Source organism: Alternaria arborescens (assembly GCF_004154835.1).
Source record: "Alternaria arborescens strain FERA 675 chromosome Unknown contig_8, whole genome shotgun sequence".
In the NCBI taxonomy this organism is placed as follows: domain Eukaryota; kingdom Fungi; phylum Ascomycota; class Dothideomycetes; order Pleosporales; family Pleosporaceae; genus Alternaria; species Alternaria arborescens.
Genome location: NW_021167863.1, coordinates 580,019 through 594,859, shown reverse-complemented (window position 1 = coordinate 594,859; position 14,841 = coordinate 580,019). Strand labels below are relative to the sequence as shown.

Here is a 14,841-nt window from a genome sequence, read left to right as displayed (position 1 = left end):
GCTCTGCTGCCCCACTTGCGTGGGTCTTCTTGGCATTGCACTCCATGGGCAGTGGCTATCTCCGCCAAATCGTGATGGGGGCCGGAAGAGAGGTTCCGCGCTAGTTGTCATTTCACAACTCTGCCACCGTTCGGTTTCTTGAGTTTGCTCGAGATTTGGAAGCTGCGCGGCCGCGAAGAGAATTGTCAGCCACGTGCGGCTTCCAGACGTATCTACACGACCCCGCTGCTTCATCTCGGCGCCTTTGACGGCAGAGACGGATTCTATCCGGGCGATTGCAAGCCGACCCTGTACAAGTGGAGTCGCGTCACGTCGCTCCACCATTTTCGTCATCCTGCCCTACAAAGTTTTAGCTGTTCTTAACAACTAGGTCGCCATCGGAAAAACTCCTACTCCCCTGAATGCCATGTTCCCCATGCCATTGTAACCCTTTTTCGAGGTGAGTAATCCCCATCCGCATCCCTCAATTCCCCAGCTCCGTTGCGCGGCCGCGCCTGACGTTCACAGGCTCGAGCCTCAGCAGATCTTTGTAGCACTTTTATCGACCCTTTGTACATTATACGAACACCGCCTGGAGCGACTGCATCTCCAGAGACTTATACCCATCCATAACTCATCATGGCTGCCCGACGAGGAAGCCGCTTCATCAAGCCGCTGCTCTATACAGCTGGTGTTGGAGCAGTCGGTACCGCCGCCCTATACACTACCCTACGACCTCGCGATATCCCTGGCTCAGAAGCCGCCGCAGTCCCACCACCTACATATGGCGAGGGAGGTGTCTTCCGACCGCCACAGTTCCCCTCTGCCAAGAGCCGCGAAGAGCAGATTGCACAATTGAAGCGCAGCGCTGGCGTCGTCTCGCAGGTCGCAGAGAAGGCAAAGAAGTGGCTGGGCGGCGGCTCTACACCAACTCCAGCTGAAAAGGCGGAAGAAGAGCCGTACGACTTGTTGGTCATTGGTGGTGGCGCGACCGGAGCCGGTATTGCGCTCGACGCTGTTACAAGAGGTCTCAAGGTTGCGCTCGTTGAGCGCGACGACTTCAGCAGTGGTACCAGCAGTAAGAGCACAAAGCTGGTACACGGCGGTGTACGATACCTAGAAAAGGCTGTCTGGAACCTGGACTACAACCAGTGAGTAGCTCAAGAAAGTTATTCCTGCGATATCTAATCTGAAGCTTAGATACGCTCTTGTCGTCGAAGCTCTTCGCGAGCGTCGTTACTTCTTAGATACCGCTCCTCACCTGTCACAATGGCTGCCAATTATGATTCCTATCCAGAAGTGGTGGCAAGCGCCTTACTTCTGGGCTGGTACCAAGTTCTACGATTTCCTTGCCGGTTCAGAGAACATTGAGAGCTCATATTACATGACCAAGAGCAAGGCTCTGGACGCATTCCCCATGTTGAAGAAGGAAGGCCTTGTTGGCGCCCTGGTCTACTACGGTAAGCTTAGCAGTCACTTGATCCGTTGCAGCAACTGACTCCATCAGATGGTGCGCACAACGACTCTCGCATGAACGTTTCCATCGCAATGACTGCTGCACTATACGGCGCAACTGTCGTCAACCATGTCGAGGTCACCAGCCTCGAGAAGGATGCTAACGGTCGTCTGTGCGGAGCAAAGGCCAAAGATTGCATCGCTGAGCGCGATGGCAAGAAGGCTGAAGAGTTCTCGATCAAGGCCAAGGGTATCATCAATGCTACCGGTCCCTTCACCGACTCCATCCGCAAAATGGACGACCAAGAGGTGTCTGAAATTGTCGCCCCTAGCTCTGGTGTTCACGTCATCCTTCCTGGCTACTACAGCCCTGCAAACATGGGTCTCATCGATCCCAACACTTCTGACGGTCGTGTCATCTTCTTCCTGCCATGGCAGGGCAACACCATTGCGGGTACAACAGACACCGCTTGTGACATCAAGAGGGATCCCGTTGCTGGCGAGGAAGAGATTGACTGGATTCTCAAGGAGGTTAAGCGCTACCTTCAGCCAGAAATCAATGTTCGCCGAGGCGATGTGCTTGCTGCTTGGTCCGGTATCCGTCCTCTTGTCCGTGACCCCAACGCGAGTGCGACCGAGGGTCTTGTCCGCAACCACTTGGTCACTACCTCTCCTTCCGGTCTGATGACTTGCTCAGGTGGCAAGTGGACTACCTACCGCCAGATGGCCGAAGAGACTGTCGACGAGGCAATCAAGGAGTACAGCTTAAAGACTCAGCCCCTCGTGAACCCCACTCTCGTTAGCGGAACTGAGGTCAAGGATGAAGCTCCTCTCGACGGCACCTGCCAAACCCACCGTGTCCGACTTGTCGGTGCACACGGCTTCTCCAAGACTCTCTTCATCAACCTCATCCAGCACTACGGCATCGAGACTGACGTAGCCAAATACCTTTGCCAGGCGTACGGTGACCGTGCGTGGACTGTCGCAGCTCTTGCATCGCCCACTGAGCAGCGCTTCCCTGTCCGCGGCATTAAGATGGCTGAGCTCTACCCATACATCGACGGTGAGGTCCGCTACTGCGTCCGCCACGAGTATGCTCAAACTGCTACGGACGTAATTGCGCGCCGCATGCGTCTCGCCTTCTTGAACGCCCAGGCCGCTCTCGAAGCTCTTCCCAAGGTCATTGACATCATGGGCGAGGAGCTAAAGTGGGACAACAAGCGTAAGGAGGTCGAGTGGAAGAATTCTATCACTTACCTCGGCTCCATGGGCCTGCCCAAGAACAAGCTCTCGCTCACCCGCAAGGATGTAGAGAGCGGCCACGTGGGCAAGTACACAGATGAGGACTACCACCTCTACGCTCGTCACGGTATGTCAACCTCCGATGAGGAAGCTTGTGCAAACCTCTTTGCATTTGGGATTAGGCTAAATGAATTGTTTGCAGATAAACCCGATGAGCTCCTGCAGTCGGACAGCAAGTTCCCAAGCGGCCACAACCCCGTCGTGGGCCGTGAATCCAAGGTCAACAAATAAGCGTGTAGACACGCGCCTACAGCTATAGTGTAATTGAAGGACCTGTCATATCCGATTCGTACACACCACTCGTATATTGTACCATCCTAATCGGCGCGCGGCGTATACGAGTCGACTCGACTCGACTTGCATCATGTTGGCGCTCGATACCATCCGCATGACTGGCGTCCTTTTCTCCATCACGATCTGTATATAATCGTCTACAATTAGCGTTGCCCGAAAGAATAGAGTAAGCTCCATTCAGCTCTTAAGATGCTATGTTTTTATCGATGCATCTTCTTTTTGCCGAGGCATACTGCTCTCACCGCTCGCTAGTTTCTTCAGTCTCCACACATATCCACATCCCCGCCACATCAACTGTATTTTTCGTTCCAGAGCAGTGGATACAGCCCATAAGCTATGGCTGGGCTGTGTATCAGTTCAAGTCTATATTTGCTCTATCTTATGACTTTGCCATCGACCACATCTGCGATACCAACTCTTCTTCAGTAGTATAGTGGTCAGTATTTCCGCTTGTCATCCAAGTCTTCCAGGCTGCTTGACAACTCGCGGGAGACCGGGGTTCAATTCCCCGCTGGAGAGTACTACTATCGCGCTTCTTTTTTGCCGTTGCTGTGCAGGATGGGGGGTTTCTTTTTTGGACGTGGTCGCTTTTTTGCATGCCCAACGCGTATGTATTACCGCGCCATCAGGCTTGTCCACAAATGTCTCCTGATATGTGAATGGCACTCCTATACTGCTGTCGCTTAGTTTTCTGCTGCCAGTAGTGGAGGGAAGGAAATTGTTGTCTAAGACAAACGACTATACAGTCGAACTTCAAGACAAAGGAAGATTCAAGGGATATAAAGACTACTTCACGCGTAGATAGGATACTACAACTGTTACCTCAATACACTTCAGTTAGTCACACTTACAATAGAAATGGTCCGCGGAGATGCTGCTGAGGTTTCGCTCCTCAATCTTCCCTGGAGGACATGGGGCCGATATCGCGCACGGCATGAAAGATATGCATACATGAAATCGAGTCGGGAAACGATCTACTATCAGCTGCTTAGCTCTTGGTTATTTTACTCCATTTGGTTTCTTCTGGCATTCCCTGGGTTTGCTACACGAGCAAAGGCTTTCACCCCTTCTGACTTTCCGATATGGCGTCATCTCCTTGGGTGCCTTCCTATACGACGTCAGCGCGACTGCGAGTTAGGTATGCACTCTGTTGGTAAGGCGAAAGTGTTGGAAACTTGCAAGTTGAAATTCCGCGTTTTCCGTTGTGGCACATGGTTCCCCATGGATACCCTAGCGAAGCCAAAGTGTGTTCTACTCAATCGCTGCATGAGTGCTGTGGATGGTCTGTCATGCTCTGGACCGCTCAGTATACTCCAAATTGTCAAGTGGGCTGCCTATGACGATGAACTTGCATACCGGGCAATTAACATGCTCCATCAAGGAAGGCCTTGTTGGAAAATCCAAGGTTGACGTATTTGCAGTGCCACGCCACAACTCTGTAGCCCATGCTACGCTCTTACGTCGCCTCAAGCCGGCTCTTGATGGTTTCAACCTATCCAACTGTTCAGCACAACTTGATCCCTTCTCCGTCCGATTCTCTGCAGCGTGGGGGCAAGTTTCGCGAACAATAAGAACTTGCCTCGGCAGGCTGAAGGTCCTAGAGATGGTGTCAGTCAAGACTGAGGGGACAAAAATAGATCGATATGAAATTTCATCAACCTGTTCGGAAGGACTTGGTATTTTTGGTCTCCGAGATGAAGTTGAAACCTTTGCTCCATAGCGGGTTGCAAGGCCGTGAGTTGAGTGATCTCGCTATTTGAGAATCATAGAGCAACCAAGCAGAAGTTCCAATTATGGAGTCTCCTGGCGTCGCTCTCAGTGCTATGCAGTTCTACCATGTGTCTGTAAGCTGGACCACTATTCAATCGTCAAACCTGGGTTGAACGTACTACTGTAGATCATCGTCCCACACGGCTTTTCGGCGACTTCCTTTACGCCTGCCGGCAGATTCCACATGCACACACATACTGGGGTAGATGTCGAGCCAGCGCAACTTCTACTATACCGAGGACAGCCAGTTCCCACGCCAATTACGTCTTTACAACTTCAATCTTGGCCTATAGGTGTTACAATATAGAGGCTGCCTCGGTATTTTGTCGATTATAGTAGTCGCCGCCGATCGTTCCCTATGAGCGCATGCAACATGACCATAGTAGGTCGGAAATAAGTCATTCGCAATTGGGTACCTCTTTTCCCCGCAAACCACCACTCTGGATCCTTGGGGCATGGTTGGCTCTTTTTTGGAAAAGGATCGTCATGTCCAACTACTTCGGGCAAGAGGCGTGAACTAGCCGACGTGGGGCGCGAACCTTCTGTCCAGGCGCGACGCTACTTCCATTTGTAAAGCTACCCAAGGGTCTGCATCGATAGTCTCGTGCTGGTCGTCAACTTGTCAACTCCCTTTCGGACCTGGCTCCTAGGTACCTTGCATCAACCAAACTTGGGTAACACGGTCGCCGATCGACTCCGGGGTATGTCGATCATCAACTACACACTGTGCAACAAGGGGGGCAAGACAGCTCTCAACCAATGGAGAGAAGCGGATATCCAAGACTTCATGATGGCGATGTTGGGTGTGGCGGCGTGAGGAACTTGCCTCGGTCCCGCTCCACATTTGTATGATCGAGGAACAAGAAGTTGGATATAGGAGAACATAGGAAATGATTATAAGTAGAGGACACATGCGACCGAAGACAGGAATCATTCTCTCAAGTCATCTTGAGTAGATCATTCCACTTCATCTCAGAATTGCTTCTTTGCAATGCATACTCTTTCTCTCGTACTTCTCCAGGCTTCGGCGGCCGTCGCCTACCCCTGGGTCTCTGGCCAGCCAGGTGTCAACTCTGGGCTCTTTAGGAACGCACGCACTGTCGAAAGACGCCAGGCGAACTGCCCTTTCAACCCTGTCCATAAGGGTGCCGCTCCATACACTGCTCCTTACACCTACACCGGGGCCAAGAACGGTGTACCTGGTAGCCAAAAGGGTGGTATCAAAGTCCCAGCAGACGGCGATACGGCTCACGCCTACACTCCTCCCGGACCTAACGATATTCGTGGACCATGCCCAGGTCTGAACGCTGCAGCTAACGTAAGTATACGATACAATAATGTGTACAATATTCTCGCTGACCAGAGATAGCACAACTTCCTTTCGCATGATGGTATAACCAACTTCCAGGAGTTGGTCGATGCCCAACAGAATGTTTATAACGTAGGCTATGACCTAGCTGTCCTTCTCGCAGTCCTTGGTATCGAGGCTGGTGGTGACGTACTCTCTGGTCGTTTGAGTATCGGTTGCGATGCTACATCTCGTACTGCGACGCTTCCTCTTCTGGGCACCCAGCCCGGTCTTGATGGCCACAACAAGTTTGAGGCAGATTCGTCGCTCACGCGTAACGATTTCTTCCTCGCAGACGGGGATAACTACAGCTTTAACGGCACACTGTTCGCAGAGATGAAGGCAGTCGCTGACAAGGTTTCTGGTGGAAACTTTGATCGCAATGCTCTCGCCGCATACCGCAGCCAGCGGTACGAAGAGTCTGTTCAAGAGGTATGTAACTCCCGCCTTCAAGCCATATGTTTCCCCATGCTTACAGCTAGATTTCAGAACCCCAATTTCTTCTTTGGACCCCTGTCTCTGTTGCTTTACGGAGCCGCCTCCTTCCTCTACGAACTCTTCCCCAGCTACGGCGACAAGGGCGTACCGGATCTTGCGACAATGAAGGCAAGTTCCCAAAATTTGAAACCATGCGACACATTCTGACATCGTATCCAGTCCTTCTTTGGAGCTGTCGAAGACTCGTCTGCACCAGGTGGCTGGCGTCACGTCCCCGAGCGCATTCCTGACAACTGGTTCTCGCGTGTCGAGCCCTACAAAAACATGGATGTTACCAACGAGATTCTGGCCCAGTATCTCAAGTATCCCAAGCTATTCGGAGGTAACGTGGGCACGAACAACTTCGATGCCTTGTCCACACCATTCGATATTCTTGTCGACGGCAAGCTACCCAGCGATGTTACAGCGGCGCAGCTGCTTTGCTTGCTTTACCAGCTGGGTGTCATGGCTGTTCCCAGCACTCTGAGTACTGTCACTGATATCACTGGTGCCGTGCTGAATTTCGGTATCGGAAAGCTGAACCCGGTGTTCAAGAACGCTGGATGCCCCTTGAAGGTTGGCTAAACTTGAAACACAAGTTGAATTTGGGAATCGTACCTAGTTAATGGATATTACAATGCAGGCTGGGCTGGAGTAAGGATTGGTTGACCATACTTCATGATGTGGAATCGGAACATTTACGTATAACAATTAGCATGATCAATAACAATTTATTACTTATATCCCTAAAGCAATTCTGGACCCGGCTTATGTAGTGTATTGCTCCTATGCTTGTCCATAAGGCTGGCAGACTAGGTTGCTGGCCACCAAGTCATGCTCACAAGGACGGATATCGATCACAACCTCGGTACCATTGCTGCTAGTCACATTGAAACACTCAGTACATCTACAGCAATCACAGTAAGCAAAATAAATTCCATGCAAAGTCAGAGTTTTAGGACGCAAAGCGGAGTTCACCTGCATTGCCCTTCAACAAGTGCTACAAGCTTCAAAACATCATGTAGAAACAAATCAAACCGGATACCATCATTTCTCCTCTGTGTGATTGCCGTCGATGTTTTGGTTTTGGAGTCAGCTAGGACCCTACCGAGACCACCCCTGATCTAAATTGGCCCACGAAACGAGTGAATCGGAAGCTCAATATTGACAAGAAAGGTGTTTTCACTCGATACCGAAGGCAGAGCAGTGTTAGACCAACCATATCTTACAGCCAGCAAGGCTCGCCAGGTCAAATCAAAACAAAGTTGTGTCTTTACTTACACATTGGAAACAATATGACAGGTGATTCAAGCACGAGTCGCCGAATGTAGACTCAAACGTCCATGATGTTTGCACGACCGATATCGATGTTTAACTAATTGCCCATGGGATAGCGTTCGGTGAGTGTTTGGAGCTGTAGCAAGATACTAGAAAGAGAGAATAGAAGTAGAGATCGAATAACATGACCTCAGGAGGTTACATGCCTTCGAATAGCCAGAACATGTGTTCGCATTCCCATGTCTCTTGTCTTATGTGATTGGCACCCGCGGTGAGTTTTTCAAAGCATAATATTTGACGATTCTGCTTAGTCGACTGATATTGCAGCGTCTTCGAAATGGTCCATATGGGATGCCATTGTGCCTTCAACATCACAAGTCAGGTTCAGACCTGGAGCATTGTTGGTTTAGATACCTACCACGTGTTCCTTTCCTTTCACTCCACTAGCGCCTCCCTTCCTACTATATGGTTCAGGTTTTTCTCCTTCTTACATAGAACAATTGCATTACACTCTTCTTATTCTACAAGCATCTCCTTCTAGCGCCGCAGCCACCTTGCGTATAGACAAGCGTGTGTCCGCCACCAATCTATATAACGTTTGGGATTCACCCACAGAACGCTAGCATCCAGTTCGAGGCTGTAACGTCTCCGTTGTGATACAAGACTCATTTGCTTCGTATCAATCGCCCAATTTTGAGGCGAGACAGAAGAGCTTCTCCACACGGTGAAATCTTGGAATCCCTATCAGCAGGAAGCTCGTAACGCTGTTCGGTGTATCTACCGAAAAGGACTGTTTTCTGAAATCCGCGGGCTTCGTTGAAGGGGCCATTGATTTTTTGGTGGATGATGTCACCGCCGGGAATTTTGCTCGTCATTTACAGTTTTCCATGCATGATAATGTATTGACCTCAAGAGTCGGAGATGAACGTGTTGTGGAGGATGTGACAACTGCAAAGCTTGTGCGACGCGCCTAAACTATGTTGTGTGCAGCCAACGGCAAAGACAAGACTCCACTGAGGGAGTTGGAAGTTCATATCAATAGCCATGGATGAGCTACGTTAGCGAGTGTCGGACTTGATTAGAATCGGGCTTCGTGTAACCATTCAGGCCGCTACGACCGACTGATGCTTCGATTCTTGTCAAAGAGATTGGGTATGCATTTCCTACGTGTCCTGATGCGAGAATTACACTCAGTGAATGAAGAGCTACGTCTGCATATGGCATTGATCATTAGGGACGAGGATAGTATGTCACGGCTGGATACGACAACGAACTGGTTTATAAAGATGCAAGATCTTGTCTGCGTGCCTTTGTTAACATGGTGATGTACCTGGGTATACATGAATTGCGGGTTTCTCGTCCAATACACTGACCATAGGAGCCAGGAGGGTACCAGAAAGGAAGGCAAATGAGGGATGGAAGTGTTTGAGGTGATTTCCCAAGGCGAGCATCTGAAAATGTGGCTGTCTGCAAAGCCTCGCAGGCACAGGATGGTGGGAAGATGGTTTACAGGGATAGTATCTACGAAGAGAGGCGAGTTGGCAAGGATCTAGAATCATAAGAGGAGAGTGTTCGGATGTATATGCGGAGAGACGTACTGCGTAGTGCATGGTCCTTAGGCTTCTCTTAATTTGATGCAGATATATGAGAGAAGACTAGCATGTCTCGTTTCTGCAACAACTGACAGCTTGCATATAGTTGTATAGCTACGAGCTCTCGTATCAGTCAACACAATGTGACATACAGCCGAACGCCTTGACTCTCGACATCAGCTTCCCACAACATAACTGCCGATAGTCGTGTGGCTAACAGACTAGGGAAGCTCTTGCTGCATTCTGACAGCAACTAGATGCAGTCATCGGTAGAGTCGATAGTTGAAATTGACGCATCACGAAAACAGGTGAGAAATTACGCCAAAGCATTGGTTGAAACTGAGTCTTACATGCAGCCGTAGACTATTTAAAAAAGCAAGTCTGCAGAATCCTAAAGGTGATGACGAAGGTCAACAGACGAGGAATACCTGATGCTCCTTTACAAATGTCTTCATCACAGCCACGATCAAGATTGCGATTGCATGTGCCTGGTCTCATCTTGACGTACCCAATCCAGCATCCAGTAGATGTGATTCCTGGTTCGGATTGATGCCTGTGTATCGAGGTATCTCGCCATGCTTTGCTGCTGGTAATTAGCCGCACAAAGTTCTAGCGTAGTCTGCCAGTATACAGCATGCAAAGCAGATCGAGATGCTGTGCATACAAGCATCGTAGATCCCTTAGAGAAAGTATCCATTACACGGTGATCGGCTGGACCAACGTTTGTAAACGACTACCAGGGATTTCATCCTTTACACTCATGTTCTTGGTACGCATATCGTCGACAGGGAACCCGTTGCTTAAGTCTCAACGATGACGGTGCATTGCAGGTTAACGGCAAAAGCATCTTGACACATCCTAGCGTAGCACAAGCCAAGGGTGACATCCGATGCGTATGGTCGTTCAGCACATGCGCGTTCTCCCGAACTTCTAGATGACGGACACTGACGGAGATCCGATCCTACGCAAGAGTAAAAAGTTCTGAATCTAGAACGATGCGGCAAACATCGGTGATCAGCAATCCAACATGTTTGGTAGGCTTCCTCAAGCCAAACCTGATGAACCATAGGAGCCAAAAAGCAGCGCATCCGACTTACCGTAGCGTCAACTCCTGTTCTGCGGCTTCCTCCGACAAACTGTAAGTTCTTCTCAAGCGTTGACTCAAAAAGAAAAGTCGGTCAACGATGACGAAATGCGGTTTCTCGAACTGTGTGTTAGAAGTGACTAAGGCCTTCTGTGAGGACGCGCGGTCGGGCAAGACGGGTGAATGTCGAGGTTGCTTGAGGAGCATGCTGCCGAGAAGCGAACGATGAATGAAAACTCTTTTGCAGCCCAAGAGCAAGACTCGAACGTTCACCTAACACATGTGATAGGCCCCGATGCGATGGCTGTGGAGATGGATAGGTATCGCAATCGATAAGTGGATAAGGCAGGGCGCAAATTCTCGCACATGGCTGCCACGCGGAACCAGTAAGACAACGCCGACGTTGCAGCGGGCCCACAATTCATTTCCAGCGCATGCTGACGGCTTGTGAATGCCATCATCATAAAGCCCAGAAGCTGTGGAGTTTGCAGCGTGCAGGAAAAGCGAGCGAACGACAGCTCTCGTTGAGGCGGTCCGGCAAAACAATCGCAGGAGTGTATGTCACATTGACGCTGTGACGGCTCTTCAGCCGGTCCCACGTCGCGAATCGGCGCACAGCAGGTTGAAGCTGGCGCTGGCAGGCAGTGGAGCGCACATAGCCAATCGTGAAAATGGAGAAGCAAAGTCGAACAACCAGAGCGTGTCCACAATCGCCATGCGCTGTAAGTGGCCATGAGCTCTGGCGGTCTGGCCCATCTGCTGTCAGTTCATCGAGACATGGCGCGACTCCTTGCGGTACACGTGTGTTAGATGTCCAAGACAGCTCAATCAGGGCGGCGGGTGCCTCATCTGCGGTGATGACATGTGCCCGAACGAGGCGCAGACACGCTGTGCCTGGGATGTTTCGTTTACCGGCTTCAGCTCCGGCCGTGCCCCTGGCGGAACAGGGCGCGAAGAGCTCCGCGATGCAGTGATCTTCAGGAACAGCATTGTGATTGGCTGCATGTGTCCGTCGCCATGCCACTTGCGGAAGTATGAAACCCGTCAGCTCTGCAGCCGGTGCGATATTTCGAACCTGGCCATATTTAGCTGGAAACGAGCGCATTGTCAGTGTAAGGAAAAAAGAACAGAATCAGCGCACGTAGGAGCGCCCTTTGCAAGCGCATGAACATGGAGAAAAGAAAGTCTGAAGCTCGTCCTGGTGGAGATGAGTGCCGACAATTTCGATCGAGCGGCGTCCATGGACGAATGAGTGCGGTAGCGTGGCGGCAACTCGACGAGGTCAGCGTTGTTGAGGGCGCCATGGCACGCCGTTCCACCAGCAGCCGGCCCGGAGTGGCAGGCCCCACGATGACAGAAACAGCCTAGACGGGCGTCGTGGTGAGCGGAGGATGCGATGTACAAGCGATGGCACGTTGCCAGGGGCCGGTTCTAGCGCTGTCCCTAGCGTAAAAGCCATGCGAACCCACTCTGCCCACCTTTCTTTTACTCACTAACCCACACCATCACCCACGCTCTTTCTATATTTCAAGCTGCTCCCTCTTCCTGTAACACTCATTCTGCAGGCTCGAGGTCTTCTTGTTCATTCATTCACTCCCTCAAGACATTTTTGTCTACAACTGTCATTCCTGACACCAACCATTGTCAACGCGACAACCCACAACTCACTTACCACTCCTTTGAACTGCTAGTCGGTTCAGTCATCTCCTGCAAACCTCACACCAACATCTACAGCACCACTCTCTCAGCTATCCAACAATACCAACCGTCAAAATGAAGGCATCTGCTGTCCTCGCTACTCTCCTTTTCGGCTCCTACGCCGTTGCTGCGCCCTTCGACAGGCGCGCGCTCGTCTACAAGACTGAGGTCGTCACTGAGACTGTGGTTGTCTACACCACCGTCTGGGATGACGAGCCAGTTGCCCAGGCTACTACCAGTGCTGGCGAGTTCTACGAGAAACCCAGCAAGCCATCCACCACCAGCACTGCCGTAGTTGCACCCACTTCTTCGGTTGTGGCCTCTCCCCCAGCTGCACCTTCAAAGGCTGCTCCTACCACCTCCAAGGCTGCCCCAGCCTACACTCCTGTTGTTCCTGAGGAGCCTTCAAGCGTCTACACTCCTGTAGAAACCCCTACTTCAGTCTACACTCCCGTTCCCACTACTCCCGCCCCAGCCCCAGAGAGCTCTTACGTAGCACCTGCTCCCAAGCCTGAGCCCACTACCACCGCAGTCACTTCTGCCGCCCCTGAGCCTGTCTACTCTCAGGCTGCTGCTCCCTCAAGCGCTGCGCCTAGCTACGCTACCACCGGCGGCACCTCCTCTGGTACGTCGTTCCAGGATGTAGAGATCACCATCTACGACAACACTGGTGCTGCTGGCGCTTGCGGTGAGGCTCTTACCGATGACATGCCTGTCGTTGCCATTGCTCAGGGCGCTTGGAACGCCCAGGGAGGAACCACGCACGACGTCATGACCGGCGCATCAACCAACCCGTGGTGCGGAAAGGAGATTGAGATTGAGTTCCAAGGCAAGACTGCCAACGCTAAGATCATGGATCTTTGCCCCGGCTGCGTGAACGAGTACGACATCGATCTCTCCCATGCTGTCTGGAAGGACCTTGGCCTGACCGAGATCACCCGTTACAATGGCGTCAACTGGAAGATCGTCTAAGCGTCTACTTCAATCATACCACGATCCATATACCCAAGATTCTGATATCTCGCTAGCGCAGGCAGGGTCAGCGCTTTGCACGACCATGTTACGACTCATTTTTTACGCATCAGGCAGGGACCGGTGATTGGAGTATACGGAAGGAAAACCGTTTTGTTGCGGTTCTTGTTCAGCTTTTCTCTTCTAGATCTCGCTCTACTTTCGCAACGCAGATCCCATGTTGTATTTGGGGATGTTTCGCTAAGCAGAGTGTCCATCCACACTCTTCTTGTCACTCGTTGATTATAGCAGGCTTGTCCAGCTTTTCTTTCGCTTCGCTGTATAAGACTTAGGGCTGGTGCATGGGACAACATCTTAGATACCCATGCAAGTTGGATACTGGAGGTTCCTAGCTACCAAAAGAAAATACATAGCGCATCGCGCAATTTCGAAATCACTCTTCTCTGTGTTCTGTGAATTGCTATACGTTTCGTATCGCTATTTGTGCAGGTTTTCATTCAGGTACATCACTTCTCACGCTTGCAACCAGGCGCCTAATAGGAGGCCCTCCCTACCGATACGAGCTGAGCTATTAACGAACGCGCAAGCACTCGACTCATGCTGCCGCGGCAATATGGCTGCGCCTCATGTCTACAGCCACCGTGCATACTTTTTCCAAAAAAGAATACGCTGAAGCCTCCAAAAATACGACCTTACGCCTCAGCACCTGCTGCCATCATCCCTCTACCATACCTCATGAGTAAGTAACTCAGCCACAGCTCTAGATGCAGTCCTTCTCGGACTCTATCCTTCCCCCTCAACAATAGGGGCTTGCGTTCGACAGTGGAAACTGTGCCGTAAGTCACACTCCAAAAACCGACTGAAGGCCCGACGTCGAAACAGAGCTTGCAGTTCGTTTCAAAATGAACCAAGCTGTGGTGTGCGACGTGTGTACCCCTTGGTAATTTCCATGAAGGGCCGGGGAAGAAAGGGTCTAGCATGGGGTGGCCGTGCTGTCGCATGCTCCACATGTTGGCTGTTTCATTTGTGAACACTATAATTCTCTTTGTGTAGCCTGGGATTTGTGAGCGTAGTGCAGTCTACCAAGTCCAAGCATTGGATCCTGTGCGTCTCCAAGTCTCAGAATGTTGTGCGGGAAACTGGGGATGCCGATCATTTAGGGATAATGGGGATGAGCAATTACTGCAACTTCTCCTTTCAAAGTTCCAGTAAGAATGACATCATCATGATCATTAACCAACACCACGACGATCAATAATAAAGAATAGAGATGAAAACTGCTTGTGATGACAGCTAACAACCGAAAGAAAAAAAGCATTACAATTCTTTTGAGAGCTTAGCCCATAACACGGATATCACAGCAACTTATCTAATATGGCGAACCGACTCTCCCATTCCCTCAATGAGATTGAATCTCACACTCCCGTCATCAAGGCGCAAGCTACCGAGAATGATGTTGCCTCCAAGAGTGGCGAGCAGATTGAAGAAGGTGACCACGTGTATACGAGGATAAGGGGTGGAAGGCACGAGGGGAACGTAAGCGCTCATCGATCCGACTCCACGACTTCGTTACCCGAAAATTAACAACAAGG

The 14,841-nt window shown here is 50.9% G+C and overlaps 3 protein-coding genes across 3 annotated transcripts; all 3 read left to right on the top strand.

Annotated features, from left to right (window-relative positions):
• Positions 1–618: 618 nt before the first annotated feature.
• AA0111_g4405 (Glycerol-3-phosphate dehydrogenase) lies at positions 619–2,967 on the top strand (the record flags this gene model as incomplete). The annotated part of the gene is made up of 4 exons (XM_028650405.1): positions 619–1,130; positions 1,180–1,439; positions 1,487–2,803; positions 2,879–2,967. The coding sequence occupies 4 exons, from the start codon at positions 619–621 to the stop codon at positions 2,965–2,967; spliced, it is 2,178 nt and encodes a 725-aa protein (XP_028507786.1).
• Positions 2,968–5,791: 2,824 nt separating this feature from the next.
• AA0111_g4404 (hypothetical protein) lies at positions 5,792–7,210 on the top strand (the record flags this gene model as incomplete). The annotated part of the gene is made up of 3 exons (XM_028650404.1): positions 5,792–6,118; positions 6,170–6,580; positions 6,806–7,210. 3 exons carry the CDS (start codon positions 5,792–5,794, stop codon positions 7,208–7,210), a joined length of 1,143 nt encoding a protein of 380 aa, XP_028507932.1.
• A 5,142-nt stretch (positions 7,211–12,352) lies between these two features.
• AA0111_g4403 (hypothetical protein) lies at positions 12,353–13,249 on the top strand (the record flags this gene model as incomplete). The annotated part of the gene is made up of 1 exon (XM_028650403.1): positions 12,353–13,249. One exon carries the CDS (start codon positions 12,353–12,355, stop codon positions 13,247–13,249), a length of 897 nt encoding a protein of 298 aa, XP_028507785.1.
• Between the last annotated feature and the right edge of the window lie 1,592 nt (positions 13,250–14,841).